This window comes from Lepisosteus platostomus, chromosome 3 (assembly GCF_059453375.1).
Source record: "Lepisosteus platostomus isolate fLepPlt1 chromosome 3, fLepPlt1.hap1, whole genome shotgun sequence".
Classification (NCBI taxonomy): domain Eukaryota; kingdom Metazoa; phylum Chordata; class Actinopteri; order Semionotiformes; family Lepisosteidae; genus Lepisosteus; species Lepisosteus platostomus.
In genome coordinates, this window is record NC_142613.1 from 3878353 (window position 1) to 3897065 (window position 18713).

General features: G+C 51.9%; 1 protein-coding gene across 16 annotated transcripts in view; it reads left to right on the forward strand.

Moving 5' to 3' along the window:
- The window catches only part of wnk3 (WNK lysine deficient protein kinase 3), an 84074-nt gene that overhangs the window by 42927 nt on the left and 22434 nt on the right, over nucleotides 1-18713 (forward strand). For 14 of the 16 annotated variants that reach the window (XR_015934658.1, XR_015934676.1, XR_015934688.1 and 11 more), the window contains exons 4-16: nucleotides 223-443; nucleotides 1472-1629; nucleotides 2651-2739; nucleotides 3512-3731; nucleotides 4549-4879; nucleotides 6693-6889; nucleotides 9491-9616; nucleotides 10317-10520; nucleotides 11629-14688; nucleotides 15005-15084; nucleotides 15999-16128; nucleotides 16659-16775; nucleotides 17806-17937. Coding sequence is in view for 6 of the 16 variants with exons in the window: in XM_088623953.1 (XP_088480079.1) it covers nucleotides 223-443; nucleotides 1472-1629; nucleotides 2651-2739; nucleotides 3512-3731; nucleotides 4549-4879; nucleotides 6693-6889; nucleotides 9491-9616; nucleotides 10317-10520; nucleotides 11629-14688; nucleotides 15005-15084; nucleotides 15999-16128; nucleotides 16659-16775; nucleotides 17806-17937 (5065 nt within the window). In the remaining 10 variants the exon portion in view is untranslated. The remainder of the gene's footprint in view (nucleotides 1-222; nucleotides 444-1471; nucleotides 1630-2650; nucleotides 2740-3511; nucleotides 3732-4548; nucleotides 4880-6692; nucleotides 6890-9490; nucleotides 9617-10316; nucleotides 10521-11628; nucleotides 14689-15004; nucleotides 15085-15998; nucleotides 16129-16658; nucleotides 16776-17805; nucleotides 17938-18713) is intronic. The other 2 variants (XM_088623957.1, XM_088623959.1) reach the window with 2 other exon arrangements.

Consider the following 18713-nt stretch of genomic DNA (forward strand, 5'->3'; position numbering starts at 1 on the left):
GAAGTGTGCGGTATGAAAGAAAGGAAGCAGGTGGCTTTGACAGCTGCAGGGGGCCGTGCTGTTGCCCGCGCGCTTGCGATGACACAGCAGCGGAAGGTGTCTGTCCCTGTCCTGAGGGAGCCGTGCTGGACTGGAGTGGGACCTGTGTGCGCGTGTGTGGGACTGTAGGGGGGTCAGTGCCCGGCTGGCTGACCGAACCAGCCCTTCCCCCTGCCTGTCCAGGTACCTGAAGCGCTTCAAGGTGATGAAGCCCAAGGTGCTGCGCAGCTGGTGCCGTCAGATCCTGAAGGGCCTCCACTTCCTGCACACCAGGACCCCTCCCATCATCCACCGCGACCTGAAGTGCGACAACATCTTCATCACGGGCCCCACGGGCTCGGTGAAGATCGGCGACCTCGGCCTTGCCACGCTCATGCGCACCTCCTTCGCCAAGAGCGTCATCGGTATGGCCACCGTCAGAGCAGCAGCGGACACCGGCACTGCAGTCGATGATGTCACACGCGCGCAGTGATGTCACACACGAGTAACAATATCACATGCAGGGAGTGATATCACGTGCCGGAAGATTGCATTCCCTTCTGATACACCTTTGGGCGTCTTTTTTAATCTGAGCTCTTGGGCGAACGTGTTTATGAGACACTTTGCAGGCATTACCCCGAATTGCCTGAAACCAGCAGTATCAAACTGAGTGAATGTCATCGGTGTCTGCAGAGTATGAAAGAGAATAGTGAAGTGGCTGTTTCACCCTTTGCCCTTTGTAGTGAAAGGATTTATATTGCTCTGACGCAGAAGCAGTCATACAGTCATGTCCAACAATAACTATAAATTGCACAGAGTAATAAAGAAATGTATTACTCATGATGAGGACAGTATTAATGTTATTAATAATTAATATACGTGAATTAAGTAATCACATAGACATTTTTTTCTTCTCTGCCTCTGTCTCTGTCTCCTGCCACTGGTATCCCCTCTCTTCTATGTTTGTCTGCATTCCTGGGTACCCCACTTTCTCTCTGGACAGTCTTCTTCTCTGTGCCCCCTGCCCCTCTGAACACCTTGTCCCCCCTTGTTCCCCCTTGTCCCTCCTTGTCCCTCCTGTTTTATGGCTCCATTATTTCGGCTTTTGTTCTGCCTCTGACCCCTCCTTCTCAAGCTTCCTTCTCTTCTTTCCCTTCTTTCCCACGCAGGTACAATTAATACTGACTGTTACATTGCAGACATATTATTGGACATTTTTATACATCACATAAATCATCACTGGGAGACAGGCTCAGGGTCCCTCGGGCTGTGACAGGAGGTGATATACTGGGCTGCAGCTCTATTGAGTTTCCTCCCCCAGTAGGAGCGGGAGCTGTTCTGATTCTGTCAGGGGTGGGAATTCTGGGATTCGATTTGCTATTTTAGGGAACAGTGATTGTCTAATCCCAGAGTATTTCTCACAGTGCAGCATTCTCTCCCCTGTCTCTCTCAGGTACCCCAGAGTTCATGGCCCCGGAGATGTACGAGGAGCACTATGATGAGTCTGTGGATGTTTATGCGTTTGGGATGTGCATGCTGGAGATGGCCACGTCAGAGTATCCCTACTCCGAGTGCCAGAACGCCGCTCAGATCTACCGCAAAGTCACTAGCGTGAGTCTCTCTTTCCCTGCGTTTCCCCACTTCCTCTCCCCTCACAAAGTATAAAGATCATGAATCTGCAGGCACGGATTTTGTTCATGTAATGTAATAATAATAAGGTTTCTTTATTAGCCCTGTACAATTTCTTGCATTAGGAATTCATCTTTTCGCATACCCCAGCTTTTTCTCCATGGAGACACAGACACACAGACAGGGAGAGAAGCTTGGGGTCAGAGCGCAGGGTCTGCCATTGTATGGTGCCCCTGGAGCAGTTGGGGTGAAGGGCCTTGCTCAGGGGCCCAGCAGAGTAGGATTCCTCTGCCGGCCGCAGGATTTGAACCGGCAACCTTCCAGTCACAGGCACAGATCCTGAGCCACAGAGCCACCGCTCCGTCCTTACATGTACATGTATTGATCATCTTTTACCTGCAAAAAGACCAAACTGGAGGCGTGATCAGCATTGCCACCTTGCAGCGCTGGGGTCCCGGGTTCAATTCCGGACCTGGGGTGCTGTCTATGTGGAGATTGCATGTTCTCCCCAAGCTCGTGTGGGTTTCCTCCGGGTGCTCTGGTGTCCTCCCACAGTCCAAAGACATGCTGGTGGGTTAATTGGCTTCTGGGAAAATTGACCCTGGCATGAGTGTGTGTGTGTCTGTGTCTGTCAGCCCTGTGACGGACTGGCGTCTTGTCCAGGGGTGTACCCTCCCTTGCGCCCTTTCCTTTCTGGGATAAGCTCTGTCTCCCCTGCCGCCCTGAATTGGATGAGGCGGATAGAAAACAAATTGATGGAAGATCTTAACTGCCGTGTTGGTTAATATAGTTTCTACACTTAAGGAGTATGTGAGTTTCACAGTAAGGGGGTCATGATGAAAGGTACAGATTCAAGTGTTTGATTTCTGCATAGTGAAAAGCCATCGTCCCAACATTAGTTTGTAAATCACTGCTGTTTTTTGGGGTTTTTTTTGGTGGCGGTGGGGGTTGGTTGTGTGATTTTCCCCACTCACTCCTTCTCTCGCCCTTCCTGCCTCTTCAGGGCATTAAGCCCGCCAGCTTTGACAAGGTGAGCGACCCCGAGATCAAGGAGATCATCGAGGGCTGCATCCGCCAGAACAAGAGCCAGAGGTGGGTGTGTCTCAGAGACAGAGAGGCTGCGATGCAGGGCCTCTTGCTCCGTTTCTGTCCCTCGTATATATTCCTCTCCCTTCTGCTGCTTCTTCTCTTCACTTTCTTTCTATTTCTCTTCTGAGTCTCTGGTTCTCCTTCCTCCCCCTCGCTTGTGCTCAGTTTCACCACGTTACCTACAGGACATCTGCTAATAACTCCCCCACAATCCCAGCAACCCTTCCTCTGTTTATCTTACTGTCTCCCTCTCTGTGTAACTGTGTTAAATGTCTCCTCTCTCTCACTCTTCCCTCTTCTCCAGCTCCTGTGATTAGTGTCTCCTCTGTCTACGGTTCCACTCTTTCACCCCCCTTAAATCCAGTCCCTAAGCATTTTCATTAAATACCAAATAAAGTTGATGTGAATAACAACAAAGTTCCTCTTTCTCTTTCTCGCCTTGCTTATCACCATTTCTACCTCTCTGTCTCTCAAACTCAAATCCAATGAGCTTCATTGCTGTGGCTAATGACGAGTGTTGCCTGAGCAATAGCAGTTACAGGGCAAGTACAGACTATTACAACAAAAACATTCCTCTTATAGTTGTTGTCATCTGAGATCTCTGTCCCTCAGGCCGTGGCAGGAGATCACATACAGGGGCTACAGCTCTGTTGCGTTTTCCTCCCCCCAGAATAACCTGAAGCTGTTCTGGTTGGGGCAGGTGTAGGAATTCTGGGATGGATTTGATTTGTTATTCTGGGGAAGTCATCTCGCTCCCGGCCTCTTTTCCTCTCAGGCTGTCTATAAAGGACCTGCTGACCCATGCCTTCTTTGGGGAGGACACGGGCGTGCGGGTGGAGCTGGCGGAGGACGACGACGGGGTGAAGGAGTCCCTGGCCCTCAGGATCTGGGTGGAGGACCCCAAGAAACTGAAGGGCAAGCACAAGGACAACGAGGCCATTGAGTTCAGCTACGACCTGGAGAACGACGTGGCTGAGGAGGTGGCCCTGGAGATGGTGAGAGAGGGAGTGAACAGTGCTGTACCTCACTGTGACTGACGGAGCGAGAGAAGGGCGGCGCATCGCTTCCTCGCAGTGCTGGGGGCCCTGGGTTCGATTGCTGTGGTGCTCCCCGTGTGGAGATCGTATGTTCTTCCCGTGTTAGCGTGGGCTTCCTCTGGGAACGCTCTGAGAGGTTTCGTCCCACAGTCCACAGACATACTTGATGGCTTCTGGGAAAAGTGGCTCTGGTGTGAGCGTGTGTGTCTGGGTGTTCCCTGTGATGGACTGGCGTCCCGACCAGTAAGCCGGTTGCTTGCCAGGAAAGGCTCTGGCTGCCCCTCCGCTCTGGGCTGGACAAGCGGGTTAGGAAAGGGATGGATGGGTGGGGTGAGAGAAAGAGCAGATGAGAGAGAGAGAGAGAATGGGGTTAATGCACCCTGTGGGGAGGTTTGAAGGGGGCAGAAGTAAAAGCTGTGGTAGTGGTGTTGATAGCAGCAGCAGTGCCGTGTCCTTTAATAGCTGTGTAACAGTGCCAATAACAGAGATCACAACAACTGCAACCACTGCATCATTATTCAATTCAGTTCATTTTTATATAGGCGCTTAACAAAGCAAGTGACCATACATGTTGTGAATACAGAACAGAAAAGACCAGAAGTAAGGAGGAATAAAAACACTCTAGCTAACATTATACAATTAAAAAAAAGAACAAATGAATAAGGGAAAAAGGAATAAATGAGTAATTATTATTAGTAGCAGCAGTAAGAGCAGCGCTGTAATGCTGTTGGGTTTTAACTCAAACGTTCTTCTCTCTCTCTCTCTCTCCCGGCAGGTGAAGTCAGGCTTCTTTCACGAGAGCGACGCCAAGGTGGTGGGCAAGTCCATCCGCGACCGGGTCACGCTCATCAAGAAGTCCCGCGAGCGGCGGCAGCTGCTGCGGGGCTACGAGGAGAGGCGCGACTCCCAGCCCCTGTCCCTGGGGGGCGCCGTGCCCTCCTCCTCCTCCTCCCAGCCCGGCGGCCTCTCCTCCGCCGGCCTGCTGGCAGGGGTGCCGGGCGGCCCCGAGCCCGAGGAGCTGCCGGAGGTGGACCAGCACGTCAGGCTGCAGCAACTCCAGCTGCAGCTCCAGCAGGCCTCCCTACCAGCCGCAGCTCCCCCTGCAGGTACAGCCCACAAACAGCACCGCCGCGAGGGCACCCTGCTGGCCTGCACTGCCTTAAAGGTCCTACAGCTACTTTACCGATGGGGTGTTTGTTTGAAACACTGCCTAGTTACAGTGCAGTGCCCATTCCTAGTCAAACATAAACTGTTTTTGGCAGCAGTGTTAACGCTTGCAAGCAGCCCCCGGAGCAGACTGTTCTGTGGAGCAAAGGCTTTTAAAAAATCGGCGGGCCGGTTCTCTAGGATAATCGCGAGGGTCTTGGCATCGTCTCCCAGATGTACTCGGAAACTGTAAAAACTCCTGGAAAGATCAAAAGGGAAGTGGGAATAAAAGTCAGTGTGTGCGCTGCGCAGAGCTGTAGTTAAAAAGATCCTTTTACTTAGTGTGTGAGAGGTGACTGAAGCATGTACTTTCCATTCGGAAAGCGAGGGCAACAGTCTCCACTGGAGCTAAAGTCCACAATGATGTCATTGTTTGCGACATCAAAATTGCTCTAATTATGCTGTCCCTCTGCTCTGCAGTAAACCCAGGCAGGCTGAGCTCTTCTGTTGCCAGGGAGATGTGCAAACGTAGTTGCAAAGTCCAATGTAACTTTGTGTGCGCCAATCTATGGTGTTTGTCGTGTTTGTTTTCTTATTACGTGTTGGTTTGCTTTTTAATTTAAATTTCGCATCTGTGAAATGCAAAGCTATAAAATACTAAGAATGTTAAAGTAATTTGGAGACAAAGGAAGCTGCATGAATTCACTTACGTCAAAGTGGTGATGTAATCAGACTCTTCCCTGTTCTCGTCTGTAATGTTGCACTACCAGTACTGGTTTAAAGCAGAGTCCCGGGTTGTGTCTGAATGATTTTCAGCCATTTCAGGCTAAATCTAATTGTGCTGCAGCCTGGAGGCCGACAGACATAGCTAACAATGGAGATGCCCTCCCAAAATAAGGTGGCATGTTCAGTCAGAGAAAATGTGTGACAACCCACCAGTGAAAAGTGCTATTTTATTAATATAATCTCCAGTCTTTTCGCCACCTTATTCACCACAGAGAATCAAACTATTATGAATATAGAATAATAAGATCACTTTATTGGCCATATACAATTTCTTGTATTACGAATATGTCTTTTCACAGACCCCAGCTTGCTCTCCAGGAGACACACAGACAGGGAGAGAAGCTGGGGGTCAGAGTGCAGGGTCAGCCGTTTATACGGCGCCCCTGGAGCAGTTGGGGTTAAGAGCCTTGCTCGGGGGCCCAACAGAGTAGGATTCCTCTGCCGGCCGCGTTATACGAACCGGCAACCTCCCAGCCACAGATCCATAGCCACAGAGCCACCGCACCGCCAAATAGTCATGCTTATCGCTTCTGAGTTGCACTGAGTTATCAATCAATATTTTTCTATAGCATCTTTCACAGAAGGTTCAGTCAAAGCAAAGTTCGGCCAGCCACATGGAAAAAGATCTCAAACCCGAAAAAATAAGTGAACTGAACAAAAAGAAGAGGGAGAAAATAAAAGACATAACAAAATAACACAGAAGCAATGAAAGCACTGATAAATCGAAGCAGTTCAGGTCATATGTGTCATTGACTGTACTCTCTAAAAAAACAGCATAAAAGAGTTCTGTAGGACAATGCCTTCTTATCCTTTAGGATACTGAACTGAGAGCAGGCCCGATCGGGAATGGGGATACGATACGGGGACATTAGCTTCTCTTTCCATGATGTCTTCATCTGGCCTCGGAAATGACCTTTCGCCACACTTGGGAGAGTAATAAATAACCTGCAGTGTAAACAAAGGCCTTGGTGTTTTTTTGCTTCCTAGGGGAGGGGATACCGGGGGAGAGCTGTGGGGGAGCCGCCGCGACCTCTGACCCCCTGGCTAGGAGCTATGCCGTGAGTTCTGAACCGCTGGTCAGTGGACAGCACCAAGTGCCCCCGTCGCAGGGGGAGTCTGGACTGCACCAACAGCACCTGCAGTACCAGCAGGCGCACGCTGCAGCCTACCAGAACGCCACCTCCGTGAGTCAGCCCTCCTTCTTTGTCGCACACTACATCCCTCGTGCCTCTCCTCCTGCCCTGCTCCCCAGGAGCCACGTGTCTTGCAGTTGGCTTTCTCTGAGCTGTTACGTTACTGAGCCATTAACTGTCTGAAGCTCAGGAGACACTGACCTATTAGACTCTCTCCGACAAGCTTCCAGAGCTCCAGTAAAGATTTTGTCATCAGGTGGATGGATGTTGCACACATGGTGGTGGGGGTGGAGGGGATCCCCATTACTGTAAAACGCTTTGAGTGGAGTGTCCAGAAAACGCTATATAAGTGTAAGGAATTATTATTATAACCTCCTAGCCTCTCCTCTCAACAATGAAGACAGTTGATTAGGTTAAACTTGCAAATTATTTCTTCAGGTAATGGCTTGTTTAAATTTACTGATAGATCAGCTGCAACCTGTGGACGCCAAGGTCCCAGACACCTCAGCAGGGAATCTCTCTATCTTTCTGTACTTCTGTAGTTCCCAATACATTTCTATACCATACTGCTTGTACCTTTGCAGGCCTCAGGTAAAGCTCCCTATAGCTGTGTTACTTTGTACCTCTATGTACATCTCAAGGCTCTTGAGCTGTCTCTGCACCTCTGCTTTCCTCTCTCTCACTATTTGCCTCTGTACCTTCCCAGTCTTCTCCACAGCTGTCTGCCTACCCTCTGCCTTCCACCTTCTCTGTTCAGATATCAGACATCTGCATTAGGTAATATTGAACTGATAGTAGCCTGATATATATTTGCACAGGTATATTTCCATATTTATTTAACTATTATTATTTTGTTTAAATAAGAAACTAATAACCCATATACAAAGGTATTTGATGAGAAAGTGTACATCGCATTGACTGTGAGGAGACCAAGCCGCTGTTTGCTTTGCACTTTTTAATTCATGGCGTGTGAGAAAAGCCATTATTTACACTGATAAGGAAAGCAAAGGGCAGACTGTACATGTGTGTACCTGGTCTTGCCTTTATTATTTTTTCTCATGCATTTTTTCAGTTTTACCACTTTTTTGTACATAAAGAGCACTCAAGTGCGTGCAATGTTTGTTACCGCTGCCTACGCTGCTGACAGCGTCTGAATCAGGCAAAAGACGACGGATAAGGAGCCATGAATCAGAGATGAGCTCAGCGGGGACAAGATACAGAGCTCTGCCTTGTTAAAACCAGCAGGCTCCTTCTTACAGAGTGTAACCACTGTCAGTATGCAAGGTTTTTCTGCAGTTAATAATGCCTGAACCATGAGTTCGCTTTGCCGTTGTCTCACAGTTCACGATGCCTCCCAACACGCTGCCATGCTTTTATCCCAATTGCACTGCGCCTCAGCAAGTTCCTTAACTTGGCTTTTAGCCTGACAGACCTCAGTTGGCTCGTCTCTTGCCTCTTCACCCTAGTCTTCCAAAACAGCACCAGATGCAAAGCAATGTGGATGCAAAAAAACGTAGCAGTCCCGTGTCTGGATAGGTTTGTGCACCACCGAACCAGGCTGTAAAAATGCAGGCACACAGGCGTCGCAGAGTGCTGGAAGTGTGGTAGGCACAAACCTGGACAGCCTCCTGTTGGGTTGGTGGCGCGGGTTCTTGTTTTAATCTCGGGGTTTTGTCAGACTCTTAGGTAGAGAACAATGCCACATTAATGGAACTGGGCTGGAGCCTCTCTGTCCCACTGAATTAAAAATACATGAGGGGAAAGAAAAAACATTTAAGCAATGCTAGAAAATGCTTAATGGAGAACAAACAAGGCTTGCACTGAGTTCAGGCACAGTACTTTGGAGCAGTGCTACACCAGGCACTTGGTTCGCTCTTCATTGTGAGGGTTAATTCCTTTTTAATGCACTCAAAATAACACAAAGGGCTCCAGTTATGTCAAATTAGCCTTGTCGCTGGATGTGGCCCAAAGCCCAGCTCAGAATAGTCCCCCAAACAAAATCTAGTCTTCAGTCTATTTTTCAGGTGTTTGTATGAAAAGAACTCATTCTTCAGTGGTGGTTGCTTTCAGACGTGGTGCCCCCCTTCATTCCTTTCGTATGTGAATAGCTGGTCTTGGCCTTTCCCAGTGCTCCTGTCCGCTGGGGAGCTCTCTGGTGTCTTCCAAGTTTTCTGTTTAGTAACTGCCCTCTGTATGTACCACACTGTTACATGTTCATATATGAAGTTACATGTTACGTGTTCATACATGTAGCCTGTCCCACAAACTGTTGTATTGTGTCCTACTGAGGTTTAACCATGTCCAGGCTCCAGGATGCTTCTGGGCTGCGCTTTGTTAGTTGTGTATTATGTCCGGTGGGGAAGGCGCTGTACGCAGCTCTGTCACTCCCTCCCTGTTAGCTGGAGACACAGATGGCAGGCATGTGCGGGGGCTATTTAAACGTGCACATCCTCCCCAGCTGGTCCTGAAACCAGCTGTGCTGCTGCAGTGTCTTCTGCACGTAACTCAGAGGCATCCTGCGTCTCCTATGGGTTAACCCCTAATCTTAACCAGCCTGGTCCCAGGAGGATAATGTGGGTAAGTGCTGCTCGTCCCAGTGTTCTTGAGGAGTACCCTGGCTCATCCCTGTCTCTCCTGTCCCTTTTTACTCAGATCCCCCCTGGACCAGTATACCCCCAGCACCATCCTCAGCAGCAGTCCTTGCCCAGTGCTTCACCACTGGCAGCCCAGCTCCCTGCCCAGTCCTACCAGCCCATACAGGCCGGAGCCCAGCCACAGGTACGGCCCTCATCCTCCTGGGCAGCAGGCAGGGACACACTCCAGCAGTGAGAACAGCATGACAGGATAACGGGAAGCCTTTGCATTTCGGCTCTTGGGGAACCCTGGGTGTTTCCTTCAAACTCTTAAAGTATGAATCTGGAAAGAAACACTTTTTTAAATTTTACAGTGACAGTGAAACTCCCTGTCAGTGTCACTTCTGTGGTTGTTTTACTGGTGAATGAAGTTGGCAGGGCTCTGCCCGGTCAGAGACTCCGATGGGTATTTCCCATTAGCAGAAGAGCTCATTTGAGCTTAACGCGAGGAGGTGTGACAGCTTTTGACGCGCGTCATCGCAGATCTTCAGTTGTCATGACAGTGTCATCGCGCGTTTCTGCTGGCCTGCTGGGTGGGCTCGGGAGGAGATAACAGTTGCTCATGGAGATATGGTTCGCCACATGGCCCAGAAGTGTCCCGTTCCTCATAAGGGCTAACTCCCAATTGTAAAAAGATGAGGAGAATGACAGGTAAATGCAGCTTGTCTCCAGATTTGTGAGGGGAATTCAGGAGTTTCAATCAAGCTGCCACTTCAGGTACCTGCCTGCGATCTGTTTAGCAACAGTAATGTCATGTTAGCATCAACCCGTCACGACCGGGCAATGTGACACAGCCCTTCCTCTCTGCGCCCTCTCTGATGTTCCTGTCCTCCTGGGCTTTACAGAGAACAGGAGGCATGTCCCACCCTCAGATGCTGCCGGCGGGTCAGAGCCCAGCTGTGGGTCTGCCAGCGGGTCAGAGCCCGGCCGTGCAGAGCATGCCCACTGTGCCGAGCGCGATGCCCACGGTTGTCCCCGTGCAGAGTTTGCCTCAGCCGGCTGTCGCAGGACCCCAGGTTTCAGCTGGAGCTGGGCAGCACTTCTCACAGGTAAACCCCTTCACTGATGGCTCCCTCTTCCTCTTTCCCTGCCTGCCTTTTCCCTGTCTTTACCTCTCTGAATCTCTGTACCTCTTTACTCCATCTCACCGATTGCCTTTCTCCAAAACTGTTCATCTTCTGGTCTCTTTTCCTGTGTGTCTGAAAGTCCACTGCTGTCTGCCGCTGTGTCTCTCTCTGCTTCTTCAACACCTGTCTCTCCCTGTCGCTCAGTCTGACAGCTCCTGGAGCACAGTCTTGTCACGTTACCCCTGAAGTAGGGGATAATTGTTTAAGTGTGCGGTTACGTTGTTGTTTCTCTGCTTTTGTCCTTGTATTATGTTTCATCCTGTCCGTTGTTTTCCATGTTTGTAGATCGGTGTAAAACGCAATAAAATTATCAATAGCAAAACAAACAACGACTCACTCTCTGTCCCTGTCTGTGTCTTCTCTGTCTGTATGTTTGTTTTATTGAAAGTGTCTTAAGTATCGGGGTTTCTGTGCCTGTTTTGCCTACTGCTTATGTGCGTCTGAAGTTGTCTGTCTGTCCAGCTGATGCTGAGGTCCAGTCTGTCAGACTAATACATTAGTCTGACTCATGCATTAGAAGTCTGAAACTCACTGAAAAGAATATTACATATTATTTCCTCCACACCATTAAAATGCAGGTAATAGGAATTTAATATGTGGCAGAATACATAAAATAAATGAATGAACCAAATTAAGTTTAAGTGGGGGAATATGGTAAGCCTAAATGTAAATATTAATGAGCAGGAACAGTGAGATTTCATACTTGGGAAAGGATGACTGTCTGAGTTATGCACAATGGACATAGGGGGGTGTAAACGTTATTTAAAACATTATATTTTAAATTATTTTTAAATGTCTGTAGCGATGGCCATAAAATGAGGACTGAGGGTGTTTTGCTCGTGTAAAAAGCTGTTGAAAGTCAATCCTTTCATTTCGGCTAAACGAATGTTAGTTTTGCGAATGATTCATCCTGTACTGTCACAGACGCTCTCTGGCAACTCAGTCTACTCCTCCCACGCTAACAATGCTTCGCTCTTTCTTTCTCTTCCGCTCCTTGTCTCCCTCCCTCCATCCGCTCCTCTCTAATCAGCCCCTCCAGCAGCTCGATGCCACGCGGCCGTCTCATGGCGCAGAGGGACAGCTCCTGACCCAGCTGCCAGTGGGAGGGGGGTCAAGCGTCTCGGAGTCATGCATCGTTGCCTCGCTCCCTCCCTCCTCCTCCTCATCCTCCTCCTCCTCCTCTTCCTCTGCCTCTACCTCCACTGCCCCCTCTCTGTCCCTCCCTGTCGCCCAGCCTTTCCAGCCCCCGGTGTCGCCGCAGGCTTCTGCCCCAAACGCCCCCCTGGCCGCGCCGCTCTCAGTGGGCGAGCCCCGAGACTCCCACCCCGGGGGGCCCTACCTGCCCCAGGCTGGGGGGGTAGGAGGAGGCGGGGTCGGCCAGCAGGTGCTATCCTCCCTGCCGCAGCCCCAGGTCCCGCCCCAGCTCACCGCCGCCCCCTTGCAGAAGCAAGACTCGCTGCACCAACACCCTCCGCAGCCCCAGCAGGCCGCGCTGAGGCCAGCCCAGGCCTTCCCTCCCCCCCAGCCCCCTCCGGCGCAGGCGGGCCTGTCCGAATCCCAGCCCCCGCCTTCCTCGGTCGTCCACCCAGCGTTTCTTTCCCAGCCAGCGCAGCAGCTCCCCCTGCAGGGCCGGGGAGGGGTAGCGGTGGCTGCCGCGGAGTCTCTGTCCGTTGTGCCGGATCCTGGACACACGCAGCCGCGCCCTCCACCGGCGCAGGGCCAGTTCTTCATGGAGCAGCAGCAGGCAGGTTTACTCCACGAGCAGCAGCCCGCGCAGGCGGAGCAGCAGCCCGGGGCCTTCCTGGGGCAGCACCCGCAGCTCGCCGCGCCGCCGGCTCCCCAGGCCCTGCTGCAGACCCACGCGCCGGCCGAGCCCCGGGCTCCGGCCCTCCAGGCGGAGAAGCACCGGGCCTCCCTTCAGGCCCAGGGCTCCACCGAGACGCAGGGGCGCTCCCTCCAGGACGCCTTCCTGCAGCAGCAGGCTCTGCTGCAGCAGCAGAGAGCGTTTCCGGCGCCTTCCGGTGTGGACGCTCAGTACCCGCAGCTTCAGCCCCAGGCCCAGGCTCAGATGCAGGCCCAGTTCCGGTCGGAGCAGCTCTATCTTATCCAGCAGCAGAACCAGCAGCTCGCCTTCCAGCCTCAGCCCCAGCAGCCGCAGCTCCCCCTGCAGCTGCCTGAGCAGCAGCCGGCCCCCTCTCACCCGGCACAGGCCAGCCAGCAGGCTTTGCAGCAGCAGTTCTACCTGCCCCCTTCCCTGGCCCCCTCGGCGCAACCCCAGCCGCCCCAGCTCTGTCCGCAGCTGCAGGGCCAACAGACGGTGTATCCCCCCCCCGTCCCTCAGCAGCAATCTCAGCCCCCCGGCGTGGCTCATCCAGGGCCGCAGCCAGTCCAGTTGCCACCGCAGAAGGCGCCACCCGAGCCTTCGCAGGCTGTCTCGCAACATCAGCAGCTGGCCCAGCACTACCAGATTCAGACGCAGGGCCCGGCGCCCCAGGCATCGCAGCAGCAGCAGCCGCCTCTCCAGGTTCAGATGCAGATGCAGCAGCAGGCTTTACTGCAGGGGCAGGTCCAACAGGGGGTGCAGCCCCCCCCGTCCCCGGCCCCAGGGGTGCAGCCCGGGCAGCAGGGGGCGACACTGCTGGGGCAGGCGCAGGCGCAGGCGCAGCAGCAGCTGGCAGGGGTTCAGACACAAGGACACGTGCAGGCGGCGGTCCAGCAAGCACAGCCTCTGCCCCAGCTGCCACAGAGGCTCCCCCAAGCCCCGGCTGGAACCCAGGTGGCGACGCAACACGAAACGCCACCCCCGCCAGTTGTACAGTCAGGCCAAATTGCCGCGCAGGCTCAGGCGCACTTGCAACAACAGAGACGACCATCTCAGCCTCTTGCCCACGTTGCGCAGCCGGCACCCCACGCCCCATGCATAGCTGAACCCCATGCTCACCCAGCTGCGCCGTTCCAGCAGCACTCCCAGATCCAGAGTGAGCCACAGCTGCCACACCCCCAGGCGGCTTTCAACAAGCCAGAGGCCTTACAGCCGCGACAACCTGCACAACCGCACATTCCAGAGCAGCAGGGACCACCGCCAGCAGCACAGCAGCATCAGCCTTTTGCCCAGCAACATCAACCTGTTGCCCAGGAACAACAGGTTCCACAGCAGCAACAAGCCACCCAGCAGTTAGCGCAGCCAATGCAGCAGCTAGCCCAGCAGCAGCTGTTGCAGCAGCAGCAGCAGCAGCAGCAGCAGTCCGTACAGCATCTATGGCAACCACCACAACAGCAGTCAGCTCCGCCAGAGGCAGTATGTCACCTCCCACAGCAACACGAGCTCTCGCAGCTACAGCAGCACCAACAGAAACTGGACTTGTTAAGACAACAGGAGCTCCTTGCTCAGCAGCACCATCTACAGGGCCAAGCGGCTGTGCAGCACACTCAGATACCTCCACAGGTGGGACTGACCCCCCAAGAGCACAGTCAAATAGTGAAGCAGCCTCAAGCATCCACCCTGCAAGCACCGCAAGCTCAGATACCCCAGCAGCAGGCCCCGGTGCAGCAGCAGGCCGTGCCGCCTTTACTGTACAGCCAGGTGTTGGCAGCCCCTCCCCCATCTTCACTGCAGCAGTCGCACGGTTTCTTAGACTTTCAGCACCAGCAGCCTGGTCTGCCAGCACAAGCCCAGGCCCAGGCCGTGGCTCAGACCTCGGGCCCGGCCGCCTGGGCGTCCCTAGACCAGCACCACCTCCCCGAGACCCAGGGAGCAACGACTGGCGGGCCTCCGCAGCCGCAGCCTGCTCTCCTCAGTCACCAAAAGCCACCTCCCGGCCCCTCGCAGTCCTACCCCAGCTACCCTCCCTCCTCCTCTTCCTCCTCCGGCCTCCTGCAGCCTGTAGGGGGCAGCGTCCTCCTGCCGGCCCCTGGGCATTCCCCGGGTGCTCCTGCTCAGGCCGCCGCCGCGGAGCCGGTGCCCGCGGAGAATGCAGCCGCCGCAGAGACCCTGCCCCAGTGCTCAGCGCCTCACCCTGCTTCGACTGCTAACAGCCAGCCGCCGCTCCCTCCCCCAGCGCCGGCCGCTGACCCACTGATCCCGCCCCAGGTACAGCGCACGCGACCCCTGGTCGGTCAGGCACGCACGCACAGAACGGGGCAGGAAGGGACAAGCCCTCCCCCCCTTCTGACACGGTGGCTCTGCACTCTCAGTCACATCAGCATGTCAGAAACAGGAGATAGACAAGTGTCGAATAAACGCCTTCCCTGTCGGGGTGTTTTTAGTGTGGGAGGGGGCAACACCTTTCAGTACACCTTAGGGATTGCATGGGGTAACAGGAGAACACTAGACTGCAGTGTCTTTAAAAACCCTGAAGACCTCTGCTGTATTCCGGCGCTGATTTCTGTTTGTGTTGGTCCTGTAGGGCCAGCAGGACGCCCCTGGCATCCTGGGTGGTGAGCCGGTCCAGCCAGCCCAGCCAGTGAAACCAGAGACCACGCCCAGGTAACTTAACGCCTTCTACTATCCTTTAACCTCCTGAGGGTACCACTCACTCCGAAAAGAGAGGTAAAGAAACATAACTAGGAGTTGGTTTTACATGTGCTCTGCAAAGCTGAAATAAAGACCGACCGAATGCCTAAAGCAACATAGAGACTTGAGAGTTTACGGGGACTGCAAAACCCCATGCCCAGGGAGGAGGCGATTCTGAGGTTTCTGTCTTTTGAGGTTTTTTAACATAGTGTGTTCTCTTTCAAAAGCAAAGGAAAAAAAATCAATGAGCTATTAAGCAGGTTTAACATGAAACATGTTTCGATTTGACTAAATTGTAGTTTTGCAAATGTGTTGTTTGAGCAAATGAAAAGTTTTGGACCGTGAACGGGAGGCCTTGCCTGTACTGTTGTTTCATCCACGTTAGCAAAAAAAACTGCTGATGTCGTTGGCCGATGAGCTCTTCCGTAGCCTTCATGAGCACACCACAGTCCGTAGACGAGAGGTGGTGTAGAACTATTGTTGTCACACAGCCCTGTTGGAGTGAAAGAGCAAGGGAGTCACTGTAAAACTGTAAGAGTAAAGCACAAAGCACAAAGGAAGCACCTTCCTCTCAGACCCCAGGGGCAGAACCTGCTTGGCTGTACCACCACTGGTCCGGGCAGGGAGGATGTGTGGCCACAGCCGGAATTGGAATGAAATATCTCAGAATCTTAATCCGAATCCGAGTAAATGAGTTAGATGGGTAGTGGAAAACTGTGAAACCCATTTTGTTAAGTATTGAAATTGTTTAATCTCAGGTTGTAGCACACAGGTGCAAAGCCGTAAAGAACAGTGGTGGTCCTGCCTGCACCTCCATTTTTTATGCTGGGGGGGGGAGAGTGGACGAATAGCAGCCCAGTTCCGATTCCTCTTTCTGTGTGTCCCAGTGCTGCTCCAGGAAATGGGGAGGAGGGGAGCTTGGCAACCAATGGGAAGCTTGAGAAACTGAAATCCCAGCGACGCTCGTCCTGCCAGCGGACAGAAAAAGCCACCCGCTTCCAGCTGTTCATGCTGCAGGTCAGGCCCCCGCGGCTCTCCAGGCCCGGCCCCAGCTTTGTCCTTGGCGTTGCCTGGATTCGTAGTGTTTTCGGCCTCCTGGGCGGATGCGTGTGTATTGTGTTAAGGCTTGTTCTGTGCTTTCACTGAAAAGACACAAAGCAGGGTGTGTATGCTACAAGGCTTCAAACCTACTGCCTTCTCGAAGGCTGAAATTAAATCGCCAAGACCGACAACACCTGGCAACAAGAGTGGTGTTTCAACAATATCTCTCCCTTTTCCTCTCTCTCTCTTCCTCTCTGCCCACATTTTGTATCTCTATATCAACTCCCTCCCTGTACCCCATTGTCTCTGTACCACTTTCTCTCTGTATCTGTTCCTCTCACTGTATCTCTGTTCTCTGTATCTCCTCCTCCCTCTCTCTGGACCCCTGTCTCTGTATCTGTTCCTCTCTCTGTACCCCGTTCTCTCTGTATCTGTTCCTCTCTCTGTACCCCGTTCTCTCTGTATCTGCTCCTCCCTCTCACTGGACCACACACTCTCACTCTCAGGTGTCCTCCAGTGGAGACAACATGGTGGAGTGTCAGCTGGAGACTCACAACAACAAGATGGTGACGTTCAAGTTTGACACAGAGGGCGATGCGCCTGAAGACATCGCAGACTACATGGTGAGGGGCAGCGCGGACGGCCGCCACACGGCGGAGCGCAGTCTTATCAGAGCATCTGAAGATTGGCCTCTTAATGAGCTGTGCATGATTCACAGGGTGCTTGCTTGCTGCAGAAATTTGTCAGGGATTTCCAGGCAGGTTCTCATCAATATGGCAGGTGTGAATGAGATGGGATTAGTGTTTCTTTTCCTGACTTCTTCTGACTTTCAAGATATGAAATTGTGCCTTTGAATTCTAATTTAATGATGCTAAAGGGCACAGTTTTGAGTTGATTCAGCTTCTTTCACTTTTAGGGTATTCCATCTTTGATTAAACACCGCAAATATGTTTTTAAGAGTAGCTCGATTTGTGCGTCAACTAAGCTCATTGGTGGTGGTGGAGGGGATCCCCATTACCTGTAAAGCGCTTTGAGTGGAGTGTCCAGAAAAGCGCTATATAAGTGTAAGCAATTATTATTATTATTAAGCTCTGTGCTGGTGTTCGAGGACAGTACTGCATTATAGGTTCTGTTTACTGTGTGTTCCCACCTCTTACCAGCAGAGGGTGCTGAGGGTGCCTGCTCCTTGCTTGATTTGTCATTGCATCGATGGCTCGCCCCAATCTGAGCCCTGCCAAATTCACACCCAAGATTAAGGAGAAGATCAGGCTTCAGTCACAACTTTTAGCTATACCATTAACATGTGGAGAAGTTAGTATTGTGATTTGTTTTTAGTGTGCTGCTTGAACCAGCCCTACCAAAACTACAGTTGGTGACACACTTTTCAGAATAAACCCACACTAAATCAAGAACACATCTCTTTGCTGCTGAAAAATCTTGCCTCATGTCTTTTGCACCGTATGTGTCCTGTATGCCATACGATATATTTTACTTCAGATTTTAAATCCCTCTAGAGGAAAAGGGTTTGTTGACTGCTCTCTATTCTGTCTATGCTTCTCTGTATGTTATTCATTCATGTAGACTCCGCTTGAAGTAACAGTATACAGCATGTCGGTGCATATGTGTTATCAATGCTGAGTGCTGTGTTTCCAGGTGGAGGAAGACTTTGTGCTGGACCTGGAGAGGGAGAAGTTTGTGGAGGAGCTCAGGGCCATTGTGAGCAAAGCACTGGAGATCCTGCGCTCACGCTGCCCTCTGGTGGGAGAGGGGGACAGCAGCAGCCAGGTTAGACCGAAGGGAGAAGGCATTGAACACCACCCACACCTCACCAGAGTGTGCACTCTTGTTAGTCGGAAACTCTCACAAGAAAAACAGATCTTCACTGGCAGTGGCCTTTATTACATATGTGTTGAGATAATGAAAAGCTGTGTAGCTGATAATGAAAGTGTTTTCTATTTAAGGAAACCCATTGGCATGAGGCAGTTAGTGCTGTTGACTCACAGCTCCTGGGTCCAGGGTTTGAATCTGGAACTGGATCCTTCTGTGTGGAGTTTGCATGTTCCCCATGTTCACATTGGTTTCTTCCAGGTGGACAGTTTTGTTCCTCACTGATGCTCTATGGCTAATTGGTGTCTCTAAGTTGCCCCAGTGCCAGGGAGTGTGCCCTGCAGTGATGTGGTTGCCCTGTGTGTCCAGGCTCAGCTACAGGTTTCCATGACCCGTACCAGAAAGAAGTGGCTTTCTGATGAGGGATAGATGGATTTCGTTACATCTATTTACTTATATTTTACCACTCTTATTCGAAGGAGCTGTGTGGTTGAGGAGATTCTGTCTGCTTGTTAATACTGTAATTGTTAAAAGTGGTAGAAGTAGAGTCTAGAAGGCAGCATTTGTGTACTGTCAGCTCAGCAGCAGCTTCCCTGATATTTAAATGTACTCAACTCGCATGTGTAGCAGAATTCACTGTTGTTTTAACCTAAAGACAACAAGAAAAATAATTTTCAAAACAGGGGTAGACTGTTGTTCTAAAGCAGAGGAGTCCTGTCACGTAACCCATCATT